General features: G+C 34.7%; 1 protein-coding gene across 2 annotated transcripts in view; it reads right to left on the bottom strand.

Moving 5' to 3' along the window:
- LOC108744785 (POU domain protein 2-like) overlaps positions 1 to 16,420 on the bottom strand; it is a 124,033-nt gene extending 107,613 nt beyond the window's left edge. For both annotated transcript variants that reach the window (XM_018480698.2, XM_018480699.2), the window contains exons 1-2: positions 15,504 to 16,420; positions 5,305 to 5,343 (exon numbers count right to left, since the gene is read on the bottom strand). In XM_018480698.2, the coding sequence (XP_018336200.1) occupies positions 5,305 to 5,343; positions 15,504 to 16,056 (592 nt within the window). In that variant the 5' untranslated portion in view covers positions 16,057 to 16,420. The remainder of the gene's footprint in view (positions 1 to 5,304; positions 5,344 to 15,503) is intronic.
- Between the last annotated feature and the right edge of the window lie 256 nt (positions 16,421 to 16,676).

Here is a 16,676-nt window from a genome sequence, read left to right as displayed (position 1 = left end):
TAATTAATTCTTGATCGTTTTTGCACGAAGAAAATCCCAAATCCACATGAGATTTTTAGGAACTAATGAATGTCTCACTTAAACTATATAATTTTGAAATCCTCAGCAACATAAAGGTACCTACAAAAGCAGCCTCAAATTTCTCCAGGGCAGGCTCCTGGATGTGTCCCCGAAGAAAAAACATTGATCAGGATAACTTCCATTAACAAATATAAATTTTAGAACAGCATGGTAAGCTAAAGGTGTTCCAAAAACTTTAATGTTTAGACAAATATTTTCATATTTTATCTATATATGTACATATACGTGTAACTATATGTTTTGTCGTTCAGAACTCCACTTAAGTACTACATGTTTTCATTGAATTAGATAAATGCATGCTTCAAGAATTGTTTCTTACCGCATTATAAAAACAAAGGATGAATAATTAAGAGAGCGAGCAAAACCTTTATTCTCTCCGTGAATTTCATTTTGTACAAGAATCTACACACATACACACACACACACATACACAACACACCTGGTCAACGAAGCCGCGCTTTGACCTTGCGAGAGCTTTCGTTGTGCTATAAGAAAATACAAATTATGCAGATGATCGTGATTATAGTTTTCAAAATGATGAATGAGTTCTGAACGTAGAAAACACGGTTTCCTGTCAGTAAATCTGAGCAGGATTAAATTATATTGGATCCGAACTCGGCTAGGTCGGGATTTGATGAGGATAGCGTATCAAAAAGAGAAAAAAGGTCTAATTCCTAATTAGATATTAATCGCTCTATGCGATCTAATTACAATAAAATTGATCTGATGGTTACGTAATATTATTAAATAATTTCTTAAAAAGATCAAAACCATTGATCATATCAAAAAAAGTTCTTCTATTACGTGAGATCGAAAACGAACAAATAATTTGAGTTTTAGTTTAAGTAGGTATAGTAAAGACATATATGCGAACACAAAATATTGCTTTATCAAATTAATAACGTGTTTTTCTTTGTGGGCTCTCCGTAGAGCGTCTATTTGGTACGTTATTGCCCTTATTGTAAGTCAAGTGATAATTTATCTGCTAATTGAATAATTAATTATTTGCAATAGTGTAGACAAGGCCAACTGTCTTCTTACCGCAATTACACTTGTTCTTTATTGTCCATTTAAATGTTACATAATGGCATTGATTGCCGTTTGAAAAATTGTTGTAATAAATTTATGTAATTTCTGCGTTCATTGAAAGTGTATTTTAACAGTAGGCCGTTTGCGTTTTATTATTCCATGTTACATTACCTACCTATAAAACCTTTGGTTTTGCGGAACAAATTAAAAAAATAAATCGACAAAAATAAATTCTTTTTCTTATCTGTAATTTTTCTAAACATTTGAAAAATGTGTTGCTAAACTGATTAAAAAATAAATCCTTTTTTACCTATGATTTTTGTAAATCTTTGAAAAATGGTTTTTTAAACAAATTAGAAAAATAAATCGACAATAATAGATCCTTTGTTTACCTATAATTTTTGCAAACCTTCCAAAAATGTTTGCTAAACAAAATTAAAAAATAAATCGACATAATATTCTTTACTTTACCTACCTATAATCTTTCTAAACCTTTGAGAAATGCTTTGCTAAACAAACTAAAAAAATAAATCGACAAGCAACCGGCGTCGGAATTGATAAATAATTGTCTTTTTCTTCGAATGGGCGTTACGAAGCCGAGAAGTACTTCCACCACGGTTTCTCCTTCTATTTCCGTTTTGTATTTTTTTCCGTCGTGGATGTTTGGGCACCAGGACGATTTGGTTTCGACTTAATGCGTTTTAAAATATGCCACTCTTTTCGGGGTTAATATTAAGTTAGCAAATTACCCGAACAAATTCGACAGGTAGCATTATAAAACATTCTTGCTACCATATTACGTTGTAATTTTCGTAACAACTGGAGCGCCATTCGCAGAATTTCTTTATGACACAAAAACTAACGTTCTACTGGACGATGATTGAAAGGCAAATCGACCGACGCATCATCTAAAATCGTGACGGTGTTTAAAACGTTGATTATTACAAAAAACGCCCGCAAATTTTAGAACTTGACTGTCTGTCGTCATCATTTTTCATTGTTCTGGATTGATGCAGCAAATTGTCATTATTTGCAAAGGAAATCGCATTCTTAAAGCTGAATTTATAATATTTTCATGATTTAGACTCACACTTTTTCTATAAACTTTATATTTTGTTTTAATGAAATCGGCCAAACAGAAATTGAACTATGTGAAAAATCTAGCAAAATAAATATTAGCGGAAAACATAAACAAGTAGACAGAGGACGAGTAAAAAGCATTATATCACTTCAAAGATACATTTGGCTGTCTCAACTTTTGTTCTGGGAAACTGTTTAGCATAAAAACTTGAAATCTATCTCAGTTATAAAATTAGAGCCGTTTTTTTATCACATTTATTGCATCTACAAATCTACATATTCTGCAACATTTTCGCTAATTTTGTTTGAAGTAGGTATCTATTACATAAAGGTGAGCACATTATTATTATTGTTAGTATTAATTCTTGATCGTTTTTGCACGAAGAAAATCCGAAATCCACATGAGATTCTTAGGAAGTAATGAATGTCTCACTTAAACTATATAATTTTGAAATCCTCAGCAACATAAAGCTACCTACAAAGGCAGCCTCAAATTTCTCCAGGGCAGGCTCCTGGATGTGTCCCCGAAGAAAAAACATTGATCAGGATAACTTCCATTAACAAATATAAATTTTAGAACAGCATGGTAGTAAGCTAAAGGTGATCCAAAAACTTTAATGTTTAAACAAATATTTTCATATTTTATCTATGTATGTACATATACGTGTAACTATATGTTTTGTCGTTCAGAACTCCACTTAAGTACTACATGTTTTCATTGAATTAGATAAATGCATGCTTCATGAATTGTTTCTTACCCTTCGCTTTCCCTAAAGCTAAAACATCCCACATCCTTAACTATTAACTATGTTTCTGCTACTAACACGTACAACTAACCCTTCATGCATACGGACCTCTNATTCTTAAAGCTGAATTTATAATATTTTCATGATTTAGACTCACACTTTCCATATACGAGATGAAGTACGAATTTTTTGACTTTTTCTTACTTTTTTATAAAAATTTAAAATCCATAAGACACCTATTTATAACTGGTGACCCCCTAAACCATAATATACTGCAAATCCTTCCTCAATTAATACTCCAATGAATAACTAATTCTACTGCAATTTTTCAGTTCCACTTCGAATACGTCAAATTACAGTTTTTAAATTAAAAGTTCTTCAATAAATCATAATATCCAGAATTTCTTAAGTATTCTTCCTAAGGACTCCTTTCATATAAGTATTAATTACACGCTTCCATACTCAGTTAATTCCAGAATATTGAATTATAAGAGGAGATAGCTGCACCAACTTAACTTAGCTTTTTAGCAATTAAATAATAAATTATACCTACATCTAAAACTTAAGAAAAAAGTTCATCAAAACGTAGATTACATAATCATATAATAATTACATAGATATATGATGATTTAATTGTTTCAAAGATTCGGTGTCTAAGCATGTACGTTTATAATTTACAAAAAAATTAAGAAGTTGATACCTTGTCATTACAATCACCCCCTGAAATTACATTTTATATGAGCGAATCAGTATTTATTAACAACTATGTTTCACGCCCGGCCATAAAAATCAGCTCTTCCTGTTGAAACCGAAACACCCTCATAAAAAACTTTTGATTTCGCATCCGATACCGCAAAAATATACAACGTTTCTTTTATTTTACCTGATGGACCGCACCTAATGAGTAGAGCCTTAAAAGATTTTCTACCTGCACCGCACGATCAGTGCGAGAAGGTTACGTTTTTGGCATTCTCATATAAGACGAAGACACTGGGAGACAGGGTAGTATTATATTTATCAATTCTTCTTCTTCTGTCTTTTGCTTTACTCTTGACAATAGTCTAAATCTAAGATATGGCGCCAAACAGAATTACACGTTAACAGTTTTCAAACTACCTAATTGGAAGAGCCTTTTGGATAGCAGTATATTTCAACATTTTTTTATTAAACATACATAAATATTTTAGACATCTTTTCGAAGTGAGTTAGTTTAATATGAAATATTATTCTGAAAATTCATTTTTGATTTTTTTACCCACTACACGCTACCTCAAATTATTGAGGGAAAATTTGTTGTTGTTGTCACACCCCCGCCGGGAATCGAACCCGGGACTTATGGCTTTACGCGCCAATGTTCTGACCACTAAACTACTAGAGGTGACAACAGCAACCACGACCAACCGATCCGTCGTACTAATGTGACTATATATACTGAATATACTATGATTAAACATACATACAATTTTAGACATCTTTTCGAAGTGAGTTAGTTTAACATGAAATAATTTTTTCCCTCATTAATTTGAGGTAGCGTGTAGTGGGTAAAAAATTCAAAAATGAATTTTCAGAATATTTCATATTTTTTTATTATAATTTTAATAACAATTTCAAAAATAGATAAATCTACAGTGTTACAAATATAGTCCGATTTATTTGAAAGCACGTGTTGCTGTTGTGCGACATAATTGAAAATGAAGCTTATTACTAAAATAAAGATTAGATCATAAAAAGCATGTGCCAGTATGATATATAACGATATGAAATACCCATAACACGTGTAAGATTCGAGGGGGTAGAATCCCCATGAGCTAGTCTATAACGTGAAAGGGCATTTTAACCTGTTGCCACCCTAAGAAATCAAGGGTCCGGAATTCTAAACACAAGAGCATTTTAACGCACTTGAAGGGCGAAATTTAACTTTCTTTTTAGGAACATTTTTTTAACCCCGCCGACCGAGACAAGGTCGTGTCGTCATTCGGGAGGGTGATCGGCCCTCGTACATTGTACTAAACGGTTTATTAAAGGAAAAGAAGTTTATTGATGGCAAATAATTTAAAAACGGACGTTTAAGGCGGATAACGGTTTTTGCGAACTGAGTTTATGAGCAGTTGTAAAAAAAACGGCAGAGCCGCAGCTTTACCGGGTTGCTCGATTAGAAAATACGAAAAAGACCCCAATAAAATTTACTGCTCGTTTTTTACTTTGTGAACCTTACCAACTTAATGAATATTAGAAATTTAAAAATGCATTTTATGTCAATTATTACCCCTCCAATAAAATACCGATATTTTCTTTTTTACACCGCTAATCTGTTGCAGTTTATGACAAACAAAATTAATAATGATACAGATATGTTTAAAGGACTTACCGTACTGCTTTTCGATGCTAGTAGGTGAATCACAGAGTTCTGAAACAATTAAACAATAATTAATAACTATTCGTTCTTAATTCATAAAAGAGAGGAATATGTAATTAACATTGTTAGATAATCATACAATTAAACCTCAGCACTTTAAAATTATTCATTTTAACATTACCAACCTTAAAACGGACTTACATGCGATTTCTTCTCTTTTAACAACAATAAGCAGAAATCAGAGCTGTAAGGGTTGTTTATTGATTAAAAAACCACATCGACGTTTTGCCTCAGATGTTGAAAACTATCCCAAATAATAATTCGGGACTGTGGTTTTGTAATCAATAAAAGGTTTTCTTCGGCGTATTTGATGAAAAGTTGAAATATTTTTTTAGTGTTGATCCATTTCTCTTTGAAGTCTGCATCAAAGTGCATTGAATAAATTCAACTCTTCATTTAATTATTAAATTATTATTGAAGAAACCTTAAACTTTTAAGTATTTTATAAGGAAAATTAACAAGGGAAAAAAAACTTAAAAAAAAAAACTTTTGGGTGTTTCATTCCCACCTGCCAGTAATGCTGGTGGGCGGGCAGTCCCTCCAGACTACGCCGGAAGGTAGGGCGGAAGGCCCTCTTCAGCCTGCTTTTAGGAGTCGTGGGAATGGGTGGGTGGTGGTTCGGGTGAGAAAGATGAGACGAACGAAATGAAGACAGAACAGAATGAAAGATTATCTATGGAATATTATTGCCTCAGCATTTGCCTAAGTGATCCAAGGAAACCACAGAAAAACTTGGATCAAGGCAGACGGACCCGGAATCGAACCGGCGTCCTCCCGAATGCTAAGCAATGGTCTAAATCACTAGGCCATGCCGCTCGGTGGGGAATATAGTCAGTACATACTCTGATGTTATAGACAAGAAAAATAATTTTTGTAATGGCTATTAATTTTGGCGACATTACGGGTCGAATTTTGCAATATACTTCAGTTCACCTATTGCTAACTTTTTGGAATATTTGGAAATAAAAATTTTGCTACACATTTTCGCTGATGTGCGAAATATTTAATTACAAAAAAGGACACGTTTCTTACGTCTACCTCTTTGTAGTTCAGTCAGGTTTGCATAAGACACAGACACCAACAGTAATTAACTTTCTATATCTGTATCTTTGGGTATGCCTATCTAACAAACTTTCAATTTTATGTAGGAGTTAGTAGGTAATGGTGGAGATAGTATTTTAACACTATCTTAGGAGACTGGTACGTAAAAGGAAGAAGTAAACGTTGATTTCGCATTCTCAAATTGATTGTTTCTTATTTGTGTGATTGTCACGCCTGTAATTGGTTCAGAATATTGCCTGGTAGGTTGTCTTAAATAGCGTCAATCGTTGGTAATTGGTATTCCAATTTGAGACTGTTTAACTACCAACAGCATACCATAATATTAATTGGTATTTATGGATACCTACCGAATCGTTTTGCTAGGATAAAAATAACATACATACGAGGTCTGTCCGAAAAGTAACCGACCTGCTTTTAAATCTTCGCGAGTGTTCGAGCGACCTTTGCGGGGCTTGAACACCAACAGTAAAGCCTGACAAGCTTATCAGTTGCGTCTTGACACAGGACGTATAGTTTATGCGTAGCGTGTATTTCTTTACAAAGCCTTTTTTGCGTTTGTCGGATTTTGCTTCAAATTCGGCAAAACTACACAACAATCTTCACAGTGGATGCTCTCGTCTGAATCATGACCGAAAAAAGCACGTCAAAGTCAGAGCAATATCAAGCCAATGCTGAATTTTTTTTTATCATGAAGGTGTTGTACACCACCAACAAGCACCGATAGATTAGACGATTAATAAGGAATACTGCGTCGAAACGATTGCATGATGCGGTGAAAGGTCGAGCGGTGACTGGCTTCTCCATCACGATAATCCGCCAGCGTACTCATCAAGTCTTGTGCAGCAGTTTTTAGCTGAGCACAATATCACACTCCTTCGCCGACCCATACACCTCCGACATAGCCCCCTATGACTTTTGATAATTCCCGAATTTGGAGAAACCGCTTAAAGGACAATTGGAGAAGACTTATTTCAAAACCTGACTTCCAGGACTGCTTCAGAAAGTGAAAAAATAGTTGAGGGCATGCTATTTAATCAAATGGAGACAATTTGAAGGATGATAATGTGAAGATAGGTCGGATACTTTTTGGACAGATCTCGTATCATCATAAGGAATGCAAATGATCCAGCCTAGCACGTACCTATTGAATGAATACAGATTAAGCCAGGGAGATTAACTCATAAAAATTTTAATCAGTGCTCATAAAAATTATCAGTTCTCGTACGTACATATTTGGCATGATTGGGTTCTATAAATGCTCATATCGTCACATTCAAATTACATTTTAGGGTTCCATGATTAAAAAGGAAATCGAAACCATTAAAGGATCAGACAGGCGACCACCTGTCATAACAATTTTTCTCATCAAAAATCGCCCAAAATTTGGTATTTACATATCTCAATATTTTCCAGTAAATCATAAATATTTTTCGGAAAATTTCAGGGGCTCAACTATAAATACGAAAACTATAGACAAAGAAGTCTTCATTATACTAAATTCTATTAAAAATGTTTCATCAAATGGTTAACTCCATCAGTAGGTGGTGATTTAGGAATATTACAAATAGAATGTGAATTTTTCTTTCTATTTTTATTTTGAGAACTGTTGAACAGATTCTGAAAATTTATTCAGTGACATACTTATTAGGAAACTGTACTATTCCCGACTGATGTATTAGATTTGTCAAAAAGTAGGGTTGCTCCAGACATTGCAACATTTCTAGATATGTCCTCAATGCTTATAGAAGCACTTGACTGCTATAATTAATGATATGAGGTCAAACTTTCGAAGAGACTTTAAAAGTTGGTGAATTGTATTACAATACCATATTTCTGGTTCAAGAAATGTTTGAATGTTAATTTCTTTTACCGTTTTTCTTGTATTTCAAAGGAACTGTTATATTGTATGATTTACAAGTTTCTAATTCCTTGTGCCACTTGGTAGCCTATAACCTAACATAGTTACCAGACGTGTACCTAGGGGGTTATTGGATTATCTCCCCACCCCCACTCGAAATTAAAAAAATACCCTAAGCAAGAAGTAACATTATAACAGATACAAATGGTAGGGAAGGATCGAAGGATCACTTTAAAGATGAAAAACATACTATAATAAGTCGTAAAATTATTTGTAGAAATATGTAGAGGGTAGTGACAGCAAAGAATGGTGAGTTTATAAGGGATATAGTTTATGATAAGGGCTTGAAAAGAGAAAGCGTGCCTTTTAGGACAGTCGGAAATAAAGGAGATTTTTTTACCAGACTGAATGAAAAAAAATGGTTAATTCTAATTGAAAACAGACACATTGATGTGTGTTAGCATTTTATACACAATATGTACACACATTTTATAAAGGATAAATTTACAGTTAGATAACATTCAGGCCCCTTTCCCGAACGAAAATCCTGCGTACGCCCCTGATAGTTACGTATTAATAATAATAATTGGATAGATAAATATACGTAATGTGTGTATGTACTTATTGGGCTGGTAGAGATACACGGTTCGGAGTTCTTTTACAGGTGATAAGCGCGAAGAGAGGAAACCCCTTTCCTTGAAGGGAAAATTAAAAGCAGCAGGCCATATATTATTGATGATCATCTCTACTTTGTTGTCTATGGACTATGCGCGTTGTGTTATGCGGCCAGCCGAGTTAAAGTCTTCTACCTTCGTTTCTTCTTCTTCTTCTTCTTTTTCTTCTTATTCTTATTCTTCTCCTTAAACGTGGTTGAGAACTATTATAATGCAATTAAATATGAAGCAACCACGGGACCGACATCATGTGTGATCGAGAGGGCCGCGATTTATTGTGCGAGTCGCACGTTTCGAACCCGAACAATAATTCTTCCTCGACGTGCTTTAATACACATGTTACGCCTTCTTTACCAAGCAAAACATTGCGGTGTTTTGCATACGCGCTGCGCTCTTGATTTATTACGCGAAACGTTCCTTGCCCCCTCTCGCCCTTCATTTTTTTTATATCTGATATCTACGCTTTATTTCGTATATTGCGCGTGTTTCGCGAACGAGAAAATATCGCCAAGATTTATTAGGGAATCTTTCCGTGTAATTATATGCCTCCGTGCTGGAATGACTATACACCTGCACCTTACCCACCTCTATGCAACGTTTTATAAGTATACACATGCGGCTCTGGTTGTAAGATACAAGGCCCCAATGGTTCGAATACCTACCTATAGCTACAGCAAAAGTTTCTTTCGATATTTTAAAAGTTTCATTTTTGGAAATTTACCTAATAAATTGCTGTTTATCAATCCGTAAGTAGGTTTTACACGCGGCTTCGCTTACGTTGATGTCCTAAACATGTGTCAAAGATCTCCAACGACCACATAAATCTTCTCGGGAACAGTATTTTTGTTTTATAAAAGGTGGTCTATAACCTTTCTTGTAGCCCTGACAATGTGTCTACATAATTTCATGATAATCGATTGAGTAGTTAAGGCGTGAAATAGTAATAAACAAACTCACATTCGCATTTGTATTAGTCAGGATTAGCAACTGAAAATCTATTTAGAGCTACTATTTTCTAGGTATTAGTTATTAATAACAATCATTTTCTTGACTATTATTTTGTTACTTTATTTTAAGTTTTGTAAGTTTCTAAATTTCCATAGTAAGTATTAATTTTCGATCGAGTTCGAAAATCCTTGTTTTCGGAACGAAATCATTCGGTCACGGGCAACCTAAACCCCACACACCACTTTAACCGGCGTACCTACTAACTACCTACAGTGATTTTTATTATTTGTCGGCTCGATCATTTCGTTTTAATGCTTCAAAGTACGACAAAAGTACCGAGCGCTGGTTGCTATCTTTGCTCTGCGCTGTTTCTTTTCTGAAGACCGAAAGACGATCGTGTCTTTGTTTTGCTCGGGCATATTTTCCCATGCTAATGATTTTGCGGCAGGTAAGCCGGTCAGCAGATTGAAATGTTAGCATCGGGACCCCGGTGTAGAGTACGGACGGGGCTTACGAGATCAAACGAGAACCCGACCGAAGCCTGACCATCGAGCACCTCGACGAGGTCCATCCACACACTAAAAGAAGACTTGCTTGCTCCTCGCTCTCACATCCATCGGCAAAGAAACGAGCTGAGTCATAAAAGAAGCACAGAAATGAATTACAATAATGAAATAAATTGCTCGCATTAATGAGTCATTAGTTTTCAAGACGTAATGATAATGGCTATTATTTTAGGCCACTATTGTTGCCAAATTTGCCCCGCGTGTCTTTCGACAGCCAGTTCGGTTACTCGGAGTTTTTGTTTGTCGCGATTTCGGACCAAGGAGAAGTATGCGTCGATTTTTAATTAAGACTGACGATGATGTACAGTCTTATAAGGATGCCTTATAAATATCATTACCATATCATAAAAACTGTGGACGTAGTTAATGAGTCATTCAAGAGTTATTGCAGTTACTGTAGGGACATTTTCATGCTCTTCGATTATTCTCCAAATAATATCTATAGAATTGTGACCCAGTGGCTGTTGGTACATAAAATGATACTCATAATATTTGTTTTTTACAAGTTTTTTTAGTGATTGCTGAAGTCTTCATTTATTTATAATGAAATTAAACAGTGGTAGAAAGAGTTTCAGATAAACACCATTTGTATGATTTTTGCTACACTTTACATAAGTTTATCTTTACTTGAAGAAACCTACTATTTAGTGAAACAGTACCTAGTGATTGTATTCAATATGTTTTCTTAAGGATGTTTGGGAGGTATGTCAGAATGCTACGAGACAAGTAATAATTTGGAAGAACGGTCCTCATTCAATTCTAAAACTCCTATAAAAATTACAAATCGATTCACTAAAACGTTAAAAAGTTATTGAAATTTTAAAAAATTGTAATTTTATACGTCATTTTATGGAGATTCGTTAACCGAACAGATTAAATTTATTTTTATTAACAGAAAAAAAGCTACCAGAAATTTCAAACTTTTATAATAAGTAACTTGAACTCTGGAGAATCACTTTAGCGTAAGGTTATTCAAATTCACTAAATGGTTATCGAGGAAAAAATGAAAAATTAGCTGAAAATCTCGTTTTTACTTGATAATATAATGATAATATTTATAATTGTCTGAAATAAATGCAATTTTAAAGTTTTAATTATTATTTAAACATATTAAAAAGTTTTACGCTCATTATTAATAGAGATTGAAACTAAATATTTTTTGTTTCGAAGTTGAAATCAAGGCATATTTTGGTCAAATTCCAAATTTTCTCTCAAACCGTATACTTTTTTTTAGTATAAATTGTATTTATTTACCTCATGATATGCTGCAAAACCTAATTAATCACGAATTTCTAATTTTATGTACTCTTCTCTCCGATTGTACCTCCCAAACATCCTTAAAGCTATATTGAGTGTTACTGGTGATGAATTACAATAAATTATTGCTTCATGTGGTAATGAGATCATATGAGATAAACCTAACACATGTGTACCTAACTTTATAAAAAACTGGGTAATCCCAATCACCAACTATCTTAAGGAAGTTCAATTAGACAAACATCAAAAATGTAGACGAAGTTGTGGTTATCTGCTAGTACTGATTCCACTGATTCGCTCAAAATGTTTTCAAAGTGAGTAGCGATCATTTTCTTCTCAGGAAGGTCACAGATACAGAATTCATGGTGATTACGAATGGGGCCCACACGAGGCAGTTGGTACTTTAGTCAGTCTCCTCCCAAATTTCAAAATTAGTGAAAATAATTGTCTCATTTCAGGTAACTTTTTTGGAAAATTAAAGTAACTAATTTTGCAAAGCGATATAGCTAGTCCTTTAAAGACTGCATTCTGAAACGATCACTACATTTCTCCATTAACATATTCTCTTATTTCCAGGAGCAAATTGAAACGTGTCAGTTATTGGATGTTGCGAATACGTTACAGTAGTAAAAATCACTAGGTATACATGGCAATACAAAGGATTAATTGCTCTTCCAACAAAATAGATTACCAAAGAAGACCGATGTAATATTCCCGAGTCAATTCAATTGTTCACTTAATAACGACAATATGTAAATTTCAATTATTTCTTTTGAATTGATTACGAAACGGTTTAATAGTATGCATTCAGTGGAATTAATAATAGTAGGCGAGCGCGTGGATTATTTTCCATTAAAACACAATCTACTTCTCCTAAACATGTCATGCATAGCTGTCACAAAATGTTTGAAAATCGTTATCGTTCTAGAACGTTTTCAATAATTACATGCGACGATAAAAATAATGAATGATTTGTCAGATAGGTACCACACATTAACAACGATTCTAAGCGAATAAGTAAATCAATACTGTTCGAAATACTAATCAACTTCTTTCAAAACAAACAACCCCTAAGCAGAATTCCTTCATCCCAAAAAAAAAATACAATTGATTATATTGGTATATAAATCGAATAAGGTAGAATATGTGAAAATACTATGTTCTAAGAGATGGTGGCCACGAAGATTTTTAATGTTTTCGTTTCAAAAAAGTAAGCATCACAACTGCCGAAAAGTCAAAAGCAGATTCACAAGAGGTTTTCATAAAAGTCTGACAAAATTATAAAATATTTGTATCTTGAAATAGACAGCTAGATTCAAGGGATTTTTTCACTTCATCTTAAAAACACCATTAAATAAATAGTTACAGCTCAACATCAATCATAATTATCATATTCTGTACTGAACATACAAGATTTAAATATAAAATAGTAGGCAAAAAATAGCAGATAAAACGAGTAACTTTTTCAACGTTTGGAATCTTGATATTCATTATTCCAATTTTAAATAAGGTAACATCATCATCATAAGGTCGTCAGTTCTAAAACTGGTTGAACACGTACCTCCACTCCTTCGTATCCTGAACCAATCTTCGCATTTCCTTAAAACTAAAACAACCCACACCCTTAACTATTTACGAACAGTAATCTAATCCAGGTCCTGTTTCTGCCACTAATATGTCTCTAACTAGACCTTCATGCCTAAGAAGGTGTCCTACCAATCTATCTCGCCTATTTCTTACTGACTTCCATAGAGTCCTCCGTTCTCTTATTTTTTCTAATACCTCTTCATTTCAAACCTTCTCTATCCACGGTATCCATCATTCGCCCGTAACACCACATTTCGAACGCTTCTAACCTTTTCTTTTCCACCGCGCCCACCGTTCATGTTTCGCACCCATACAGCACCACTCTCCAAACATACACCTTTAACAATATTTTTCGAATTTCTAAATTTATTGAAGGCAACACGACCCTGCGCTATCTTTTGCTTTATATCTTTACTACTCCTTCTATCCTGACTTATCTGACTTCCTAGATACCTAAAATCAGCTATTTCTTCAAATTTTTTCTGTCCTATCTTTATATTCGCTCTTTCCCTTTGTTTTCTTCCCTTGTATAGCAGTATTTTTGTTTTACTTTTATTTATTTTCGTGCAGTACTGTTTTGTCAATGTCGCTTCCATTTTATTTAAAGCTATCTCTAACTCATCCTTGCTAGATGCTAATTCTGCTATATCATCTGCAAATCTAAGCAGACTAATCTTTTGCCCCTGTATATCTTTCTTTAAGGTAACATTAAAAATAAAAAAAAAGGTTATGCAGATTTATCTCCAAAATAAACTTCGCATAACTCAATAGGTAGATAGGTAAGCCCAAACAGGAAAACCTTTATCGAAATAACTCTCTAGTGCTCTGTCTTTTGTAACGAATATTTAAATATTTCTAGTTGAGGGGTCGAATTTTGTTTTGACTTTCGACCGCCACCTAATAACCGAAAAAATCGTATATCGTTGAGTGGTTGCTACACGCACTTGTAGTCGCTTAATTGTTAACGATTTCCGCATGCAGGTGTAGGTATAACTACATACTAATGTTGAATTCAGCGAAACACACAACAAATTAGTGGTTTCCTAAACAGTTTTAATTCCGTCAATCATTCGCAATATTCGACACGCGTCACTTGTTTTTTAAAAACAAGAAACGAATGTGAATTCTGTTTCAGTTTAAAAAGGAAACATAAATTACTCAGTGTAAATTTCGTAGGTAACTTAGGTATTTGACTTTTATAATTGATTTACGGACATAAATTAACTCAAACACGTACAATTCTTAAACCTCATCAGTTGATACATTTTTAAACAAGAAGGAAACCATTACAATGTCTTCTGTATCATATGTATATATCTGTATACGAAGTTGACAGTAAATATGCAACAGAACTTAATTAATACTCCTGTAATTATCAATTTTACAGAATTAATCCTATACGTTTTCGTTGTTAATTAATTAAGGATGGAATATGGAAAATATTGTGAAACATTTAATTAAATAATTAGTTTAATCGTTTACTATAAGACTGATTTAAATAATAAATTTAGATTAACTTACTGATATGTTTCAAAAATTATAGCAAGAAAATTAAATCAGCTAAATTGCAATGTTGTGCCTATATTCCTTTGATTCTGTGGTTTTAAAATTGAGTAAACAATTTCGGTTTTAAAATACAGATTTTTTAATCATTATTATCATAGCTTCATAGTTTACCCGATGCATTTTAATTTTGTTGTCTAAATTGTAAATTGCAGTTATCCTTTGATCCTGTGAGAAATCCATTTCAAGTTATTTCTTGACTCCAAAATCTTTCAAGCTTTTTATGCATCCCTCACATCCCAAAATTATAGTTTTATCACCTATGCTGTAACATTTACCTAAGAGATGACTAGAATCGTGTTTTTTATTTCTTTAATGAGCAAATATTTACTCCAGTGGATTTTGGTTACACTTTTATACCTATCTTTCTAGTTGCACCTTGCATCTTTTTAGAGGTCTGGTCAGTATTTTCTGAGAAATGACTGGCATAGATAGAATACCTAACAAAAAAGCTGCTTCCCTACGCCCTATACGAAAGTAAAAACGCACCGGTGGAACTAGATTTTGCAATCGTCATTTTACCTGCCTGCCTATTTCACCTTCTGAGTGTCTCTCTTTTCTAAACACAATGCGGCCTGCATGCATAGAGGTCCCTCATGACGAACACACACACACGTCAGGTAATTTTTAACTTACCGTCGCCTCTTAACGGTGTCGGACTTGGGGGTGGCGATCGGGGCGAACTTCCAGGTGGGCCGACGCCCTCATCTTCAGAACTACTCGACAACGAAGGGCTACTACCCCTCGCGAAGCATTTATTATTGTTGCTACTGTTATAGTACATCCCGTTGTTTTGTAACAGCATCATATGCTGTTGCGCAGACAAATTGCCGAATTGTTTCAGTTGCGTCGTTCTCGTCTTGAACTTGGACATGGTGAAGTCTAGGGGTTGTTCGGTCTCGTGGGGCGATAGTAGAACGTGCGAGGGCTGATGGTGTTGCAACAACATGGGCATGTCTTCTTTATTATTAGCACGAGTCCAGAAAGTCTGTGTAAAGTCTATAGTGTTGTTGTTCAGGCTGTTTTTCAACCTGGGATTGCCTCCGACGCTTCCGGGGGCGGATGCGTCGATCAGATTATTACTGCCCTTGTTGGCTATTGGGGACGGGTTCGATTGCACCCACCGCCTCACGGTGTCACTGTTGTAATCAGCCAGGTTATCAATTTTCACTGCACCTTCATACAACATCACAGTCTTTTAGGTGAGATCGCGCACTATGAGTAGGTACTTAACGTTTTTTAAAGACCGATCACGATTTCGTCCTTGCAAGGATTCGGTAATCGAACGATAGTTTTTCTCATCTCGATGAACACCATCGTGTGACGATGATAACAGGTAATAATTGAAATTGGTACGTGATTTGTGATATGTTTTGATTGCACTCGCGATTTTTCCTCCTTCGATCGTCGACGCACTAACAGTGTGACGGCATGCTTTTGGGGTGGTTGGTCGGGGAAGAGGCTGCTGATAAGGATGTCGATGCACTGGTACCTAGTCTCAGAAACTACCCTTTCTAGTGTTAGTTTACTCTCTCACGGCCTCCTCCGTAGCATCGGCGCCACCGACGAATGCCATATAACAGCATGTGTATATGCATCGGTGGGATGCTGAGACCAGCAGGAGGGGCGGCAATGTCCGGAGCCGGCGATAGTGGGGACGGCATGGCGACCAATCCGCATCCGCGATGTTCCAATACACAATTGTATATAAATCGTATGGATTATTTATTTATTCGCGTTACGTATCTATGTATACGCTTATAGAATTGGTTAAAACAAAGGAGGAATATTTAAGCGGGAGTTCCATTC

Source organism: Agrilus planipennis, unplaced genomic scaffold, assembly GCF_000699045.2.
Source record: "Agrilus planipennis isolate EAB-ADULT unplaced genomic scaffold, Apla_2.0 scaffold35, whole genome shotgun sequence".
NCBI lineage: Eukaryota > Metazoa > Arthropoda > Insecta > Coleoptera > Buprestidae > Agrilus > Agrilus planipennis.
Note: the sequence above shows the minus strand (reverse complement) of the source record. Positions and strands in the feature narration are given on the sequence as shown.